The sequence below is a fragment of the Cervus canadensis genome, chromosome 17 (assembly GCF_019320065.1).
Source record: "Cervus canadensis isolate Bull #8, Minnesota chromosome 17, ASM1932006v1, whole genome shotgun sequence".
NCBI lineage: Eukaryota > Metazoa > Chordata > Mammalia > Artiodactyla > Cervidae > Cervus > Cervus canadensis.
Genome location: NC_057402.1, coordinates 46,405,808 through 46,425,102, shown reverse-complemented (window position 1 = coordinate 46,425,102; position 19,295 = coordinate 46,405,808). Strand labels below are relative to the sequence as shown.

At 46.7% G+C, this 19,295-nt stretch overlaps 2 protein-coding genes and 1 long non-coding RNA gene across 4 annotated transcripts in view; 2 read left to right on the top strand and 1 right to left on the bottom strand.

The window, feature by feature from the left end:
• Nucleotides 1-19,295, top strand: part of LOC122455255 — a 40,692-nt gene that overhangs the window by 14,677 nt on the left and 6,720 nt on the right. The window contains exons 2-5 of one of the 2 annotated variants that reach the window (XR_006273627.1): nt 8,210-8,335; nt 13,536-13,645; nt 13,984-14,176; nt 17,691-17,775. This is a non-coding gene — a long non-coding RNA (uncharacterized LOC122455255). Of the gene's footprint in view, nt 1-8,209; nt 8,336-13,535; nt 13,646-13,983; nt 14,177-17,690; nt 18,355-19,295 lie in introns of those variants that run through there. The other variant, XR_006273626.1, reaches the window with a different exon arrangement.
• LOC122455254 (60S ribosomal protein L30-like) lies at nt 1,843-4,114 on the bottom strand. The gene has a single exon (XM_043490235.1). The coding sequence runs from the start codon at nt 2,720-2,722 to the stop codon at nt 2,384-2,386; it is 339 nt and encodes a 112-aa protein (XP_043346170.1). The 5' UTR covers nt 2,723-4,114; the 3' UTR covers nt 1,843-2,383.
• LOC122455253 (60S ribosomal protein L26-like) lies at nt 5,427-5,954 on the top strand. The gene has a single exon (XM_043490234.1). It carries the CDS (start codon nt 5,470-5,472, stop codon nt 5,905-5,907), a length of 438 nt encoding a protein of 145 aa, XP_043346169.1. The 5' UTR covers nt 5,427-5,469; the 3' UTR covers nt 5,908-5,954.

Sequence of the window (19,295 nt, the reverse complement as noted above, 5' to 3'; positions counted from 1 at the left end):
AACTCCAGAAAAACATCTACTCCTGCTTCATTGACTACTCTAAAGCCTTTGACTCTGTGGATCACAACAAATTGTGGAAAATTCTTCAAGAGATGGGAATAGATCTCCGGGAGCGGCGGCGGCGCGGGGTGCGGCCTCGGGGGCTATGGGGGGCGGCCGGTGGGCAGGTACACTGATGCTGACGTGCTATGAGCTTTCAGAACTTCTGGAAAGACTACAAAGTTCTGGTTGTTATGGTACCTCTGATTGGGTTCATACATTTGGGGTGGCACAGGATCAAAAGCAGCCTTGTTTTCCAAATTCCTAGTAAGGACAACTTCTCTGAACCAGACACTCTGGCAATTACAAGTCCTAAGAAGAACCACCTCCCAGGGGAAGTAGCAGGCTTGCAAGTTTCAGAAAGAAGCAGCTCTGAGTCAGAGCTTGAGCTAGAAAGACAAGATGAAAAATAGCAGTTGGATCAGAAAGAACTGGCTTCTTGTAGCTGTGATTTCCTTCATAGGTGTCCATCTTGGGACGTATTTTATACAGAGGACTGCAAAACAGTCTGTAAAGTCTCAGCCTGAAGGCAAACAAAAGAATTTGAATAACGGAGTAAAATAAATATTTGGAATTACTAAAAAAAAAAAAAAAAGGGATGGGAATACTGGACCACCTTACCTGCCTCCTGAGAAACCTGTATGCAGGTCAAGAAACAACAGTTAGAACCGGACATGGAACAATGGACTGGTTCAAAACTGGGAAAGGAGTGCGTCAAGGCTCTATATTGTCACCCTGCTTATTTAACTTACAGAGTACATCATGTGAAATGCCAGGTTGGATGAAGCACAAGCTGGAATCAAGATTGCCAGGAGAAACATCAATAACCTAAGATATGCAGATGACACCATTCATATGGCAGAAAGAGAAGAGAAACTAAAGAGCCTCTTGACGAAAATGAAAGTGGAGAGTGAAAAAGCTGGCTTAAAACTCAACATTCAAAAAACAAAGATCATGACATCTGATACCATCACTTCATGATAAATAGATGGGGAAACAAAGATTGACTTTATTTTTTCTGGCTTCAAAATCACTGTGAACAGTGATTGCAGCCATGAAAAACCTAAACAGCATATTAAAAAGCAGAGACATTCCTTTGCCAACAAAGGTCAGTATAGTCAAAGTGGCGTTTTCCAGGAGTCATGTATAGATGTGAGAGTTGGACCGTAAAGAAGGCTGAGTGCAGAAGAATTGATAGTTTCAAACTGTGATGTTGGAGAAGAGTCTTGAGAGTCCCTTGGACTGCAAGGAGATCCAACCAGTCAATCCTAAAGAAAATCAGTCCTGAATATTCATTGAAAGGACTGATGCTGAAGCTGAAGCTCCAATACATTGGCCACCTGATGTGAAGAACTGACTCACTGGAAAAGACTCTGATGCTGGGAAATATTGAAGGCAGGCGGAGAAGGGGACGACAGAGGATGAAATGGTTGTATGGTATCACCAACTCAATGGACATGAGTTTGAGCAAGCTCTGGGAGTTGGTGAAGGACAGGGAAGCCTGGCATGCTGCAGTCCATGGGGTGGCAAAGAGTTGGACACAATTGAACGACTGAACAACATCTTCTCCCTGGGCCTCTTTCTATGAGTATCTGTGTCCTAATCCCCTCTCCTTAGAAGGACACCGGTCACATTGGAGTAGTGCTGCATGCTTGCTAAGTCGCTTCAGTCATGTGTGACTCTTTGCAATCCCATAGGCTGTAGCCCTCAGACTCCTCTGTCCATGGGATTCTCCTGGCAAGAATACTGGAGTGGGTTGCCATGCCCTCCTCCAGGGGATTTTCCCTACCCAGTGGTCGAACCATGTCTCTTAGGTCTCCTGCATTGGCAGCCAGGTTCTTTACCACTAGTGCCACTTGGGAAGTGTGGAGTAGGGTCCATATCAGAGTAGGGCCCAACCTAATGACCTCCTTTTTCACTTAAATACCTACTTAAAGGCCCTTTCTCCAAATCCAGCCACATACTGAGGTACTGGGGGTTAGCACTTCAGCATATGAATTTGAGGGGCATGGTTCAGTCTGTAACACTTGTTACATTTCTGTGATTACAAAAGCAACATAGGGGTCACCATAGAAAATTTCCGGAGGTGAAGAAACTAAGGTAAGAATCTCTGCAAGGGATTTCTCTGGTGGTCCAGTTGAAGCCGTTTACCTTAGATTGAGACTTGAACTCATATGCCAGGACTCACACCCAGCCAAAACCCAGATTGGAACTTGAACTGACCCAAAACCCACAGTCTTCAAACTGAGATCACAGACCTGGTTACAAGCTCAGGTTCTTTTTTTTTTTTTTTTTTTAACAAGCGCTTTCTTGCCAGTTTTATTAAAGAAAAATTGTATATGATTCACTTTTCGCCAGTCTGTTCTGGCATGCTTCTAATGATATCAGGATCAATCATAGCCAATGTGCATACCTCTGTTGTACTTTTCACATCTGTGCCCAATTCAGTATTATTGCCATGGTAGTGATGGACACCAGTTTTGGCCAACATGGCATAATACTCTATTTCAGATTTCCTCAAGGCTGAGCAATTGTTGGTGAGGATGACCGGTTTCACTTTGCCCTGTCTGATCATTTTCAGAGACTGCTTGTACCCCAGCACATACTTTCCACTTTTCATAACCAGTTGGAGCCTAGAGTTGATTGACTCCAGTAACTTTTTCACCTTCTTGGCGGCCACCATCTCCCTGCCTTAGGTGCGGGATGCCTCCAACCAAGAGCAGCCACCAAGATGGGAGGGGAGTAAGAAAGGCCAGGCTCAGGTTCTTGATGTCTCATAGCAGAAAGAATTCAGTGAGAAACAAAGTGATAGGTAACAAGTGAATTTATTCAGAGAGAAACACACTCCACAGAGCATGGGCCATCACCATCGCAAAGGGGGTGAATACAGTGGCCTTGAAAGGGGTTGTGGTTAGCTTTTATGGGCTGGGTAATTTCATAGGCTAATGAGTGGGAGGATTATTCCAACTATTTTGAGGAAAGGGAGGGGATTTCCAGGGGTTGGACTACTGCCTGCTTTTTGGTCTTTGATGGTCAACTTTGGAACCATCATGGCACCTCTGAGTGTGTCATTTAGCTTGCTGATTGAGGATCAAGGTCTAGTCAAAGTTGACTTGTCTGCCATCTTGGACCCATTTGATTTCAATCGGTTTATGTTGTGTCCTTGGGGTGGCAAAGAGTTGGACACAATTGAACGACTGAACAACATCTTCTCCCTGAAACATCTCATTGTTTCAAAAATTCTGCCTGGCCCCCTTCCCTCCTATTTTACAGTGGCTAAGATTCTGTGCTCCCAATGCAGAGAAAAACTAATTCTGACTTCACGTTGGAACTGTTTTTTTGACTTGCTTTTCGTGGCTGTTGTTATTATCATCATACATAATGGCCTGCCTCAGAAAACCCAGCCCGTCAGCCTGACTGTGGGACTAAAAGTGCCTTTGTTGAGCTCACAGGGAGATAATCCGACCCTGCCCACCTGTGACTGGCTGCATGAAAGAAAAGACTAACACACCCTTCCCCGAGGCTGGCCATTTCCTGAGATGTTTTGCAAGACTGATGGCTCTTTTTACTTTACTTCCTCATTGCCTCTCCATCTTTATTCTGCCTTTTGATTTTGGTTCCTCACTTCTCTCTCTGGTTCTGTAAAAGAATCTGGCATCCAGACCCCAACTAGATGGTTATTTTGAGACTTTAGTCTGCCATCTTCTCCATCTGAGGACTTTCCAAATAAAGCCATATTTGTGGTAACCCAAGGACTAAAGAGCAGATAAAACCAAGGAGAGTCTTAGAACGCAGGAATGGAAAAACCAGACCCTTATTGTCCTTCTGTCCCCCATGTTGTAGCTATTAACAGATTTCTGGTCCTCCTGAGCAGTATAACATGTCTCCCCTCCTACCCCACTCAGGGAGAAGGTATTTGCCTTACTCTTCCCCCACCCAGTATACGTGCCTCAGCCAATCACCAAATGACCCGCAAGACCCTTATCCCACTCCTTGTACCTTGGGTATAAAAATGGACTAAGGACCCCTGTTCAATATCAGTTATCCCTTGAACTGGTCCACTGTTCTAACAACATCTCCCATTCTAATAAACTTTATTTCCCTCACATTCTGTCTCATGTCTGGAAATTCTTTTCTAACCCGTGCCCGGACCATGACAATATTCCTTGCCTCAACAGCTCGTCATTGACTGTGATTGACTTTAAGTAAAAGAGGAAGTATGTTGTTTTCCTTACTCCATCTTCCTACTTAGCTGGCTTTTCTGAAAGTGAAAGTTGCTCGGCCGTGCCTGACTCTTTGCAACCCCATGGACTCTACAGTCCATGGAATTCTCTAGGCCAGGATACTGGAGTGGGTAGCCTTTCCCTTCTCCAGGGGATCTTCCCAACCCAGGGATCAAATCCAGGTCTCCTGCATTGCAGGCGGATTCTTTACCAGCTGAGCCACAAGGGAAGCCAAGAATACCGGAGTGGGTAGCCTATCCCTTCTTCAGGGGATCTTCCTGACCCAGGAATTGAACCTGGGTCTCCTGCATTGCAATGCTGATTCTTTACCAACCAAGCTATCAGGGAAGCCCAGCTGGATATCCTACATTTTCTTAAATGAGCTATTACCTTTTTTTTTTTAAGTTACCTTTTAATTAATTAATTAATTTATTTTTCTGGGCCATGCTGTGCAGCATGTGGGATCTTAGTTCCCTGACCAAGGATCAAACCCATGCCCTCTGTACTGAAATCGCAGAACGGTCTTAACCACTGGATCACTGGAGTCTTAACCACTGGTCCCTGAGCTTATATTATTTTTTATAATGGAGGAAATAAACAAATGTAATAGAACATTGTCAGGGAGGACAAAGAAAAGGAGCTTTTGTTTAGACCAAAGAGATGAAAGGAAGAGCAGGCCTGCGTTAGATGCTGGGAGTGGAATCTTGGAAGGTCAGAACCTGTCAGCAATGGGACCTTTGCCTTTCAGGCATGGAGAAGTGTGCGAGCAACTCAGGGAGGAACTAGCTCTTAGCTATCCCCAAGGTGGGTTGGAAAGTTTGTGAATGAACCTCAAGCTCCTTGAAACAAGGTCTGTTGTGCTGCGTGCTGCGCTTAGGTGCTCAGTCGTGTCCAGCTATTTGCGACCCCATGGACTGTAGCCCGCCAGGCATCTCGGGATCAAGGAATCGAACTGGGGTCTCCTGCATTGCAGGCAGATTCTTTACCAGCTGAGCTACCAAGGAAGCCCCCAAGGTCCTTTGGCCTGGACTAATTATATCCCTCCCACCGAGAAATGGGACGCTGAGTCAGTGCCTGTGGTCTTGGAAATATTCCAACAGAAAATGAGCTGGAGGGTTGGAGAGAGTGGAAAGGCCGGTCTTGATTTTAAAAGGAAAGAAAATGCCTCTTCCCTTCTGTGGCCATCGCTGAAGCGCCGGCGGCCAAAATGAAGTTCAATCCCTTTGTGACTTCTGACCGAAGCAAGAATCGAAAGAGGCATTTCAACGCGCCTTCCCACATTCGCAGGAAAATTATGTCTTCTCCTCTTTCTAAAGAGCTAAGACAGAAGTACAACGTTCGATCCATGCCCATCCGAAAGGATGATGAAGTTCAGGTTGTACGAGGGCACTACAAAGGGCAGCAAATTGGCAAAGTAGTCCAGGTTTACAGGAAGAAATACGTCATCTACATTGAACGAGTGCAGCGGGAGAAGGCTAATGGCACAACTGTTCATGTGGGCATTCACCCCAGCAAGGTGGTTATCACCAGACTAAAACTGGACAAAGACCGCAAAAAGATCCTCGAATGTAAAGCCAAATCTCGCCAAGTAGGAAAGGAAAAGGGCAAATATAAGGAAGAAACAATTGAGAAGATGCAGGAATAAAGTCATCTTGTCTACAGCTTTCATTAAAAACTGTTAAAATGAAAAAATAAATAAATAAATAAATAAAAGGAAAGAAAATGGGGACTTCAAACATTGAGCCAGAGGGCTGAACAGGAATAAAGGGGTGATTTGGGAAGGCCCGGAAAAGGAAACGATGATCCCTGGGTGCCAGAATGGGTTCATCGTCCCCAGCTCCATAGCACCCTTGGCTTGAAATGCTAAAAGCAGATATCCTGGATTTAGTAGGTCTCCAAACAGACTTCTTTTTGTTGTCTGGCAGTGGAGAGGCTGAAGTACAGAGCAGATACCAGTGTAATTCAGTCAGAGGATAGCAGACTGAATTACCAGAGCCCCCAGATTAGTGGGTCGATTGATGTCAATGTCTATGTTGGTGACTTCCCTGGTGGTCCAGTGGCTTAAGACTCTGTGCGGCCAATGCAGGAGACCCAGGTTCAATCCCTGGTCAGGAAACCAGATCCCACATGCCACAACTAAGATTGCTCGTGCCGCAACGAAGACCTGGCGCAGCCAAATAAATAAATACAAATATTTTTAAAATAAGACTCGAACTCCCAACGCAAGGGGCATGGGCTTGATCCCTGGTTAGGAAACTAAGATCCTACATGCTGCTTGGCACCCCCCACTCCCCCCAAAAAAAACTATGTCAAAAAGCGCTGTTCTGTTCAACAATTTTAACCAATTGCTAGGGATTAGAGGTATAGCAGAAAACAGGAAAGATACACTCCTGTCCTCATGGACTTTATAAACTAATATAATCTATTCATTTATCAAGGAAAGTTTTTGTCTTAAAGGAATACAACTATTTCTTTGACCTCACTGAGAGAGGTGTATGTAGTTCATGTAACTGTGCATTCATGGTTTACAAGACCCGATTGCCGGACAGGTGGGACAGGTTGCCAACCTCTGCACACAGGTGGAGCCCAGCAGTGCCCTAGAGCAGGATGACGGGGCAGTGGGTCCATGGAGGCAACACACAAGTCGCTCCCCCAGTCACAGCCCCGAGCTGAGCCCACTGTCTCACTCACTGCAGGACACCCCGTGCCTGGCCACCCAGCAGCCATTTCTCACCCCCTTCGTTTCTAAAAATGCCGCAAACCTCTCGCCTCTGGTTTTCACCTCTCCTCCCCGCGTCCATATGCCTCAGGGAATGTTGCCCCCAGCCCAGGAGTGATGAGTGACCCCATCAGCCTAAGGGAAATCCTATGCCCCTTGAGGTGGTTGGTTCGGGACCAGTGTGACCAATATCTGGAGGAAAAGTCCAGGGAATGAGGAAGGGTGAACTTCTGGGAAGTTTTTTCTGCTAAGAGGAAGCCACAGTGCACTGGTTAGAGATGTTTTCATCAGCAGGTAACAGAACATACCTCCTTCCACCTACATACCAACAGATATAGTTTAGGAGTGAAGATACTCAGTGAGCTATATACAAAGTCTGGGGCTAGGTGGTTCCTGGCATTGGTTTGGTGGTTCTAGTGATACTAAGATCAACATCTCTGTGACCGTCTTTGTCTTTGTTTATGGTGTCAAGAAGGCTGCCACTCCAGCCATTCTGTCCATATTAAGACAAGAAGAAAGAGGCTATGCCCATGACACCTGTGTTATTTTATTTTATTTTTGGCTGTGCTGGGTCTTCATTGCTTTCTCTAGTTGTGGAGAGCGGGGGCTACTCTCTAGTTGGCAGAGAACAGGCTTCTCACTGCAGTGGCTTCTCTTGTTGAGGAGCACAGGCTCTAGGCACCACGGGCTTCAGTGGTTTCAGCTCGAGGGCTCTAGAACGTGGGCTTTGTAGTTGTAGCTCATGGGATGTGTTGTTCCACGACATGCGGGGTCTTCGAACCCATGTCCCCCTGCATTGGCAGGTGATTCATAAGCACTGGACCAGGAGGGAAGCCCGACACCTGTGCTTTTTCTAACCACATCTTTCCCCAAAAGTCCCTCACATGTTCCCACCTTCATCTCATTGGGCAGGACGGGGCCCCGTGGCCACTCCTCACTGCAAAGCAAACTGGGCAAGTCAGTTTCTCCTTAGCCAAAGGAAAAACAGGATGGGACTTCCCTGGTTGTCCAGTGGTTAGGACTCGGAGCTTCCACTGCAGAGGACCCAGTTTCCAGCCCTGGTCAGGGAACTAAGATCCTGCAAACCACATGGTTTGCAGCCGAAGAAACAAATAACAACAACAAATAAGAAACCAAAGAAGAAACAGAAAAGGGAGAGAGGGTTGGGAAGTAGAACTGGGTTAGGGACAAACAGAAAGTAACGCTCCTGATTTCTGATCATCTCAAGGTCGGGAAACTGCTGCTGCCCTCTCAGTTCCAACCTGAGCAGGAAGCAAGCACTGAAAAAGCCAGAGCAGAGAGATGGAAAAAAACCTGCATCCAAGGTCAACAACCTGAATGGCAAATGAGCAAGGTAGGTGAAGACAAAGGTCACAGAAAAGGAAAAACAAGTAGCCCTTAAGTATATGAAAAAATGCTCAATTCGTTCATAGTAAGAGCAATTAAAATTGAAATGACACTGTTATACCACTTTTCCCCTATCAGATTGGCAAAATTCCAAATGTTTGACAATACATTCTGTTGGTAAGGCCGTGAGCAAGCAGGTGTTTTCATGCACAAAGGGCAGAATGGCACAATCTTCAATGTCAGGGGAGGAGTAAACAAAGAAGCTGATGAATTTTGGTCTTTACGTCCTCCCTGAGATGCTGTATCCACTTACCTGGAGACCACCCTTCTGTGGGATGTCCTATTAAGTGACACAATAAACGTCCTCACTGATTCAACCGGCTCGAGTAGGGTGTCTGTTACTGAGAACCAAAAATATCCCGAATCATGCCCTGCCCCCTGCCCTGAGGCCAGGAGCAAAATTGGGTCTGTCCAGAAGCCAGATCACAAAATCTCACTGGGTCATCCAGGGACTAGCCAGATCCAGACAGGTAGAGGTCCAAATGCTGAGATCATTGCTGACAGCAACATCTCGCCCAGAGAATGAACTGTGAGCTGTTCCAAAAGCAGTGGGTGGGCAACTGCCTAGGGTAATAGACAATCCTTACCCGTTGTGAGCAGGGACTGCCTCCTGAGTGGTTAAGAAGCCTGGTGGAATCCAAATGTAGAGATGATCCTAAAAAGTTGGAACTTGGGGTAAGATGACTGCCTTGGGCTTTCTTAATATTGTTTACTTATTTATTTAGCTGTGCCGTCTTAGTTGCGGCATGCAGGACCTTTTAGTTGCAGCTGGCCAACTCTCAGTTGTTGCATGTGCAGATCTAGTTCCTTGAGTAGGGATCGAACTCAGGCCCCCTACATTGGGAGCACAGAGTCTTTCTTAGCCACTAGACCACTAGGCTTTCTTGGCCTGATGTCTTCAGCTATTTGGTTCATCTGACTGTCTTCTTCTTTTTTTGCTGCACTGAGTCTTTGCTGCTGCAAGGGCTTTTCTCTAGTTGTAGGGAGTGAGGGCTACTCTCTAATCGCAGTGCATAGATTTCTCTTTGTGGTGGCTTCTCTTGTTTCGGATCACAGGCTCTAGGGCACACAGGTTTCAGTAGTTGCTGCTGCCGGGCCGTAGATCACAGGCTCAGTGGTTGGGGCACACAGGCTTAGTTGTCCTGTAATAGGTTGGATCTTAGTCCCCCAACCAGTGATCAAACCCATGTCAACTGTGTTGGAAGGCAGATTTTTAACCCCTGAACCACTACGGACGTCCATGTTGGCCTCCTTGACATCTATCCAAGCCCAGACAGCCTTAGTCTGCGGGCCTGGCATTCTTCCAGACTCCTCTCAGACGCTATTTCCAGCAAGTGTCCTGTCTGCAGCCTTCCACTCACGCTGAGTACTGCTCTCAGCACTCGTACGTTTAGTTTACACCCTGCTGTTAATTTGTGACTCTTTGCAAGTTGTGTCATGTGTGTGTATTGTCTATAAGGTAGACAGGCCCCTGAGATCAAGATCTGTCTTCTCGTTTTGTTTTGTTTTTTAATCTCCATTCTCCTCCCTCACAAACACTACCAGCAATAACAATGAGCATCGAGTACAGGGTATTACGTATCACAGACAAAAATGCTCATAAAGATGCTCAGAGGTTTGTCCGCCTTGCAAACAAACACTATGGAGGTGGAAAACTGAGTTTTCAAAGCTGAAGAATGTGGGGGAGAGAGTTCTTTACCATCCATCTGGCCTGACAGGGCTGTTAAGAATCACAGAAGTGGGAGGTATGTTCCATAAGAACATGGAACATGAGAAGACTGCATAGAACTGGAAAAGATTGCTCTTTCAGAACAATCTTCAGACATCACATCGTCCTGCCTTAGCAGATAAATGTAAAAGAAATTACAGTCAGAAAATTTTACTTTGGCATTGGAAATTCTAAAATAGCTTTTTCCAACAGTCTGCTTTATTTTTTTCCCCAGAGTCTTTACCATGAGTTTCCTTGAGATATCCACTTAAGTGATTTGTGTTCTCAGCTTTTCAAAATTGTTATTTCTTTTTTAAAAACTCCCCTGGACTTCCCTGGTGGTCTAGTGGTTAGAATTCTGAGTTTCCAATGCAGGGGATGTGGATTTGATCCCTGGGCAGGGAAGCTCTGAATGCCATGTGACTGGGCCAAAAAATAAAAATAAAAATTCCCAGGTGGCACTAGTGGTAAAGAACCCGTCTGCTAGTTAGAACCACTTAAGAGATATGAGTTTGATCTCTCGGTTGGGAAGATTCCTGGAGAAGGAAATGGCAACGTACTGCAGTATTCTTGCCTGGAAAATTCTATAAACAGAGAAACCTGGCAGGCTATAGTCCATGGGGTCGCAAGAGTTGGTCACAACTGAGCTCACACACACACACCAAATTAATGGTGCAAATTTTCATAATCTGGGAAGACCTGATTGTGTGGATCACAACAAACTGAAAAATTCTTCAAGAGACAGGAATACCAGAACACCTGACCTGCCTCCTAAGAAATCTGTATGCAGGTCAAGAAGCAACAGTTAGAAGTGTACATGGAACAACAGACTGACTGGTTCCAAATCAGGAAAGGAGTACATTAAGGCTCATATTGTCACTCTGCTTATTTAACTTATATGCAGAGAACATCATGCGAAATGTCAGGCTGGATGAAACACAAGCTAGAATCAAGATTGCTAGGAGAAATATCAAAACCTCAGATATGCAGATGACACCACCCTTAGGGCAGAAAGCGAAGAGAAACTAAAGAGGCTCTTGATGAAACTGAAAGAGGAGAGTGAAAAAACTGAGTTAAAACTCAACATTCAGAAAACTAAGATCATGGCATCCGGCCCCATCACTTCATGGCAAATAGATGGGGAAACAATGGAAACAATGACAGACTTTATTTTCTTGAGATCCAATATCACTGCAGACGATAACTGCAGCCATGAAATTAAAAAATGCTTACTTCTTGGAAGAAACCTAGACAGCATATTAAAAAGCAGAGACATTCCTTTGCTAACAAAGGTCTGTCTAGTCAAAGCTATGGTTTCTCCAGTAGTCATGTATGGATGTGAGAGTTGGACTATAAAGAAAGCTGAGTGCTGAAGAATTGATGCTTTTGAACTGTGGTGTTGGAGAAGACTCTTGAGAGTCTCTTGGATTGCAAGGAGATCCCACCAGTCCTGAATATTCATTGGAAGGACTGATGCTGAAGCTGAAACTCCAATACCTTGGCCATCTGATGCAAGGAACTGACTCATTGGAAAAGACCCTGATGCTGGGAAAGATTGAAGGCTGGAAGAGAAGGGGACGACAGAGGATGAGAGGGTTGGATGGCATCACCGACTCGATGGACATGAGTTTGAGTACACTCCGGGAGTTGGTGATGGACAGGGAGGCCTGGCGTGCTGCGATTCATCGGGTCGTCAAGAGTCGAACACAACTGGGCGACTGAACTGAACCGGGAAGACCAAGGTGCTGGGTGGCTCTTGGCCACAAGGGGGCGTAGTCTCCCTAGTTCTAGGCTAAGAAGAGGCCTCTGATGACCCCACGGTGCCCAGGCTCAGCGTAGCAGGGACTTCAATCCTCTCCTGTCCGCAGCCCAGGTGCAGGGGTTTGATGGACAACAGGCCACTCCTCTCCGGGCAGCTCCCACAGCGGGTACATCTGGGGTGCAGGAGGCCAGGAGACGTCAGGCTGGGAGGAGGTCCTGTTCAAATTACAGACTGTGGCAGGAGTGCTGTGTTGGCAGCTTCGCCCAGGAGCCAGGAGGGCGGTGGTGTCTGGGGCATGACCTTGGGTGGCTGGGGTGCTGGTTAGGGTGTTGGGCAGAGCCTGGCTGGTGACGCTGAGAGCGCGTGGGTGTGGCAACCACAACAGAGATGGAGGCCCCAAGGGGCCTGTGGGATCCACTGTGCTGCCCTGCTAGCTCTGCCCAGCCCGGCCGGAACTGGGATGGTGTGCTGTGGTCCAGGCAGAGACCACGGTTTTCATTGAGGTCCACTACGGTCTGGCATTACCTTGTCTAAAAGTAGCTCTTCTGCAGTCAAGCTGAATGGCTGCCCTTCCTCCAAATGACTTGGACTTTGCTTCATTCACGTATTCATTCACTTACTCATACCAGGCCATCAACCTGTGTTGAGTGTGGCCTGTAGCCAGGCACCATGGAAATACAAGACAGTGGGCCCTCATGGACACTTATGTTGTGCTACCATATCTTTTTTTCGTTTTTTTCATTCTTTTTAAAAAATACTTATTTGGTGGCTCCAGGTCTTAGATGCATCATGTGGGATGTTTTAGTTATGGCATGGGGGAGCTAGCTCCCTGACTAAGGGTCGAAGCTGGGCCCTCTGCATTGGGAACTCAGAGTTTTAGCCACTGGACCACTAGGGAAGTCCTATGTCTCCATATTCCATATTTTTATTCACACTTTTCTCCCCATCACCCTCAGTCTGGCCAGGTTTTACCACTCTTGGAGACTTCCTCAAACCTCACCAGCTCCAGGAAGTCCCTTCTGATTACTCCACAGGGAGGAAAAGTACCTGGTTTGTCCCATTCACTGTTACATCCTGAATGCCTAATACCATCCCCGGTGTAAGGAGGGGCTCGATAAGTGTTTGTTGATTTGAATGAATCAGGTGATCTTGTCTGTCTCGGATTTCACAGTCCAGATTGCCTAAAACTTTCACTTGGCAAGTCATCAGGTCCTGCCTGTGACATCTCTCCTACTCAACTGCTGTGTTTATTACCACCCGATGCTTTGTGGCTGGGTTAGGCAGGTCTCTTCACTCACAAGGGATGGGAAGGAATTTATTGGCTCATTTAAACACATACTAGGAGATGGGCAGGAAGGGTTGAGCCTACCTTACGGGATGACCTGGCTTCCCTGAGAGCTCAGTTGGTAAAGAATTCGCCTGCAGTGCAGGAGACCCCGGTTTGATTCCTGGGTTGGGAAGATCCCCTGGAGAAGGGAAAGGCTACCTACTGCAGCATTCTGGCCTGGAGAATTCCATGGACTACAGTCCATGGGGTCACAAAGAATCAGACAGGACTGAGCGACATTCACTTTCACTTTCTTAGGGGACAACAGCAATCTGGGACTATATCAGGATCCCCTACTATTCACAATGGCTTCTCTCTTTGATATCTTTATCCCTTGCTTTTGCAAACAGGCTTTCTCCACCCAGAAGATGGCTGTCAGTGGTCCGGACTTACATCCTTCAAGCTCACCAAATCCAAGAAGAATAGGATTTTCCTCTCCAGCTCCAATTTTGAAATTCTGGTAAAAACTCTGCTAGATTTGTTTTGTTTTGTTTTTTATTCCCTACCTTTCTCTTGGACCAGTCACGCTAACCAGGGGCAGTGAGGTAGGTTGATTGGCAGCCCTTACATGATTGGCTGAGTTGGACTAGAAAAAGGGCAGTTGATCCCCCAAAAGGTGATTGAGAAAAACAGATGTGGCCTTTGGGAAGAGCTGAGGCCACCACCCTGATGGGTATCCACAACAGTGGTGGTACTGTGTTCTCACATATCAATATATTCCATGATACTGGGGAAACATACATGTACATAGTGCCTTTGCTGATAATAAAATCTTGGTCAATATTGGCTCATTTACAGGAAAAGGAGTTTAGTGTCTTGTTTTGTTTTGGGCTGAAATCCCCAGTGGATCTTCCCTGCACTTTGCATGAGCTGTCTGTCCTGTCACAGCTGCTATGGGTGGGTCGTCGGTCTCAGAGTGTGAAACTGGAGACAATCCTGGAACCTGTGACTTCTGGTTTTCCTTCTGAGAAAATCTTCCAAGCCAAGCAGTGTGAGTAATATTGGCTTTTTGTCTCAAAAAGGAGAATGGCTCTAAGATTGGTTTTTCTATTTGTGTTTCTTTGTTTTGGTAAAAAGCAGAGATGGCAATTTTGTAAAATGGAGTTGTTAGGATGGTCTCAGGAATGGGGCCTTTTGAAAAGATATTGTTCAGTTGCTAAGTGCGCGACTTTTTGCCACCCCACGAACTGCAGCATGCCAGGCTTCCCTGCCCTTCACCATCTCCCAAACTCATGTCCTTTGAGTTGGTGATGTCATCCAACCATCTCATCCTCTGTCGCCTCCTTTCAAAAGATGAGGCACTCCTATCTGAAGAGCATGAGGCTTTCACTAGCCCTATTGGGTAATGTTATTGTACCTATTTTTTTGATGAGGAAACTGAGGCCCAGTGATGGTAACATGGTCACAGAGCTATAGGAGGTGGGGAGCAAAACCTGTCTGGATGGGGAGCCATGTGCCAGAGGCTTTGTATATCTCGTATCATTTAATCTGCACTGCAGTCCTCTGAGACCAGAACAAGATGACAAGCTTGGAAAATTTTAAATGCCTTGCCGAGGGTCACAGGCACAAGTAGGGCTGGGATTCATTGATTCAAAAGCCCGTATTATTTTCTCTTCCTGATACTGCATGACCTGGCCCAGGTCACTTTATCTCCATGTGCTTCCATTTCGTAATCTGTAGTACGTGAATAATTAGTAGAGACCTCCTGGGTTTGTTGGGAGGGTTAGATGAATTGCCTCTTACACGTAGAGGACCTATTGTTGTTTGTTGTTGTTATTATGTCACAAGACCTCCCTCCGGGTCACAAGTCAGGCCACTCCCTTTTGCAGAAAAACCAGATCCCGTGGGAGCCCCTTCCTGGCCCAGGTGCTCCTGAGGCCCGGCTGCAGGTGCCTGGGAAAGTTTGCAACGGGCAGCTAGGGAACAAAGGCTCCAGGTGCTGGGTGATGCTTTGTCTGGTGGCAGGCCTGTTTCCTGCTCGATCAGGTTGCTCTCGGCTGGCTCAGCTCCTGGAGCTGACCGCCCCCCCTCACCCCCCCATCCCTGCCAGCTGAGGGCTGAGGACTGGGCCTGGTGATGCAGGACAGGGCCCAGCTGGACAAGGCCCTTCCTTTCTGGAGCCCAGCCCAGGGATTTCACTGGCTGAAGCAGGAAGCCTTGGGGCACTGGGCCCATCTTCTGGCTCCCTTCCCATCCTCCATCTATGGGGTGGCCCCGTGGGGCGGAGAGAGGCTGGGCCTCGGGGCCAGTATCTGAGACCTGGGGTTGAATGCCAGCCGGGGAAGGAAATAGTGGGTCCCCCTAGGCAAGTGACTTTTTCTCTATACCTCTCAGTTTCCCTAGTAGGAACTAGGGACCCCATGGACTGTTCAGGAGGTTGGGCTGGTTCCTGGATAAAGCCCTTGACGGCCCTAAACATTTCTCGGGGCCCCCAACACGGCCTGTGAGAGACAGAACTCCCAACCCTTTGGAGGCTGATCTTAGTACAACACAAAACGAGATCCTGTGTCATTCCCCTCTCCAGAAAACACGCTGCAAGCCCTGGCTTGTGGCCCTGCCCGCCCTATCCCACTGCAGCTCCAAGCCGTCAGCTTCTGCAGGTTCTGTGAACAGGAGTCTCTTCCTGCTTCGGGGCTTGTGCGCTGGCCGTCCCTTGACACTGGGACACTTCGTGCTCTGGGTCTTCTAGGGGCTGTCCTTGTCACTTGGATCCTAGTTCTCAGGTGTCACCTCCTCAGGGAAGCCCTCTTTGGTCACCCCCTAATCTAGCCCCTGTCTCATCCCTCCCTGACAACCTCATCCTGTTCCATTCACTCGAAGCACTCACCTCTCTCTGAAGCTGTGTGTCTGTGTGTGTCCCTCAGTTGTGCCTGACTTCTTTGCCACCCCATGGACTGTAGCCTGCCAGGCTCTTCTGTCCTTGTTTTTAATTTGTCTCCCTTTCTGTTGTCTGCCTCTCCACTGGAACATAAGCTCCAAGAGGGAAGGGCCTAGTCTTTATTTCTTTCTGCTGCCTCCCCAGTTCTAGAACAGTCCCTGGTGCTCAGGGACTCTCTCTAGATACCTGCTCTGTAAAACTCACTTTAAAAAATATGTTTATTTATTTGGCTGTCCTGGGTCTTAGTTGCAGCATGCAGGATCTTTAGTTGCAGCAAGTGGGATCTAGTTCCCTGACCAAGGATCAAACTCAGGCCCCCTGCACTGGGAAGGTGGGCTCTTAGCCTCTGGACCACCAGGGAAGTCCTATATAAGACTCACTTAAAATATTTTTTATTATTATTATTTGTTTATTTGGCTGCTCAAGGGATATTTTAATTGCAGTATGTGGGATCTAGTTCCTGGTCCAGGGATCAAACCCAGGCCCCCTGCACTGGAAGCACAGCGTCTTAGCCACTGGGCCACCAGGGAGGTCCCAAGACCCATTGTGAATGAAGGTCTCGGTGTCCCTCATGCCTCTGTGGTCTGGGCAGTGGACCGGAGCTGTAGTGAAGGAGCTCTGCAGGTATGAAGTTGCTTTGATTTCCAAAACACTTTCTTACGCAGTGCCTCATCTAAACCGCATGTCACACCTACCTGTAAGACAGGTCGGGCAAGATCAGAAGCCCCGTTTTATAGATGAGAAAATTGAGGTGCCCAGAGGCTTAAGGAACATGCCTAAGGTCATATGTGTCATAGGTGCCAAACCAGGACTAGAGACTTCAGAAACTCTTTTCAGGACTCCAGACCAGATATGAGAATGCCTTAAAAGAGAAAAATCCACATTCCAAACCTATTTTTCCCTTAGGTTGTCTTACAGATAAGCACATACTCAGAATTACTGCATGAGGGGGTAGTACTCTGGTCTTCAACGTTCTTTTTCTCATTTTATTTTTATTTATTTATTTATTTCATTTTATTTTATTTTTTAAAAAAATCTTTTTAAATTGAAGTACAATTGATTCTAAGGTTTTCTTGAGCTCTGTGATCTATATGTAACCCTTGAGTCACATCCAGGGAAACTCTAAAATATGCCCTCTTTCTTGGCTGAGAAACCCCAGTTTCTTCCCTACCTTGGAATTATAGCAGTGTCTCTAAATAGTACAGGCTTCCCAGATGGTGTTAATGGTAAAGAATCCACCTGCTACTGCAGGAGACATGAGAGACTCGGGTTGGGAAGATCCCCTGGAGGAGGGCATGGCAACCCACTCCAGTATTCTCACCTGGAGAATCCATGGACAGAGAAGCCTGGCGGGCTACAGTTCACGGGGTCTCAAAGAGTCAGACATGGCTGAAGCAATTTAGCACTCACGCGCTGAAGAGAAAGGGTGGAAAGAGGTCTTGATAGGCATGTGACGGTTGTTTTCAGTCCAGTCACTCTGGGAATGTAATGCAGGTAAAGCCTGCGTCAGCCACTCATAGACCCTCCACTGGGGGGCCGTTCAAAATTACGAATGTGATGAGTCATTCGACACCTTCCAATGAATGAGACCAACAATTCTAACCCTCTTGGCACTCTCTTTGAACAGCTCTCATCTTTCTCAAGCTCCTAAGGATGTATGTCACAGCCCTTCCCCAAAGATCGTGTGGTGGCACTGGGAAGAAAACTGAAAGGTGAGATGACTTGCTTATGGAGAATTGTCAGTGAGTCAGAGCTCACACAGAGCTCTGGAGTTTCCAGGCCGTTAACTTATCTTCCTGAACATATGAGTCAGGGTCAGTCCAGCCCAGGTAGTACCGGTACGTGCTTCGCCTGCCCTGCTCTTCCGGGCCAGCACCCAGCCTTCACGCATGCACACGCACAGGTGCCCTTCAGCCTCCTTCTCCATACATCCTGGGAGGGGTGCGGGCAGACTTGGCTTATTCATCTCTCTTAAGAGGGCTGAGCTCAGGCTGGAAACTAACCACAAGATCTGAACCAAAAAAAGAGAAAGTAAATAGTAATCCTTCCTTTTCATAAATGTTGCAACAGCCTAGCTGTAGCTTGGAGCATGTATTTCGAGAATAACCAGAAATAACCAATGTATTTGTCAATAGTAATCAGTTGTAAAACATTATGGTATATTCAGAGAATAGAATACTATAAAGCCATTAAAATTAATGAAATAGGGACTTCCCTAGTGACACAGTGGATAAGACTCCATCCACCAGTGCCGGGGACACGGGTTTGATCCCTGGTCCAGGAGGATCCCACATGCCTCGGAGCAACTAAGCCAGTGTTCCACAATAAGAGAAGCCACAGCAAGGAGAAGCCCACATGCTGTAACTTGAGTAACCCTCACTTGCCACACCTAGAGAAAGCCCGAGAACAGCAAGGAAGACCAAGGGCTGCAAAAAATAAATTAAAAAATAAAAAAAGAATAAAAGAAGTTGCATAGCAGGGTGTGTATTATGCTGTCAATTTTGTGAATGTGTATTATGACTTTTTTTTAACTTTTCATTTTGTATTGGGGTATAGATGATTATCAATGTTGTGATAGTTTCAGGTGAACATCAAAGAGACTCAGCCATCTATACATGTATCCATTCTTCCCCAAACTCCCCTCCCATCCAGGCTGCCGTATGACATTGTGCAGAGTTCCCTGTGTTAGACCCTAGGTTCTTGCCTGGTATCCATTTATGACTCATTTTTTAAAATTATAAATAGATATCTTGTTAAAGGATAAAAACTACAGAAGAATTTAGACCAAGACATGAAACTTCCCATCACCACTTGGCAGCAGTCAGGATAGACTAGGTTATGATGTGGTAACAAACACCTCTGAACATCTTTGGCTTAAAACAACCAAGATTTATTTCTTGCCCACACTTGAATTCCCAATGTGGCTTGCATAGGCTCAGGACTTTGTTTTCAGCACCTTAGTCATCATTAGACTTTTATGAAGTCACCAGCCCCCAAGAGGCTTCAGGGTTCACCACTGCCATGGAAGAGGGCATGAGAACCACACAGGGGTTCTCAAATCACCCCCCCACCAAAGGGACATGTGTCACTTTCCGTCACGTTTCACTGACCACAGATCATGTGGCTGCACCTAACTTCCAGAGAGTACAGTCCTCCTATGTATCCAGAAAAAGGAGGCTAGAAATACTGGTGAGCCCTGGTAATGTCTACTACCCACTGCAAACCAGCTGCA

What these genes read in the sequence shown, in the direction of transcription:
- LOC122455254 (XM_043490235.1), bottom strand. Translation starts at nt 2,722, where the DNA reads ATGGTGGCCGCCAAGAAGGTGAAAAAGTTACTGGAGTCAATCAACTCT.
- LOC122455253 (XM_043490234.1), top strand. Translation starts at nt 5,470, where the DNA reads ATGAAGTTCAATCCCTTTGTGACTTCTGACCGAAGCAAGAATCGAAAG.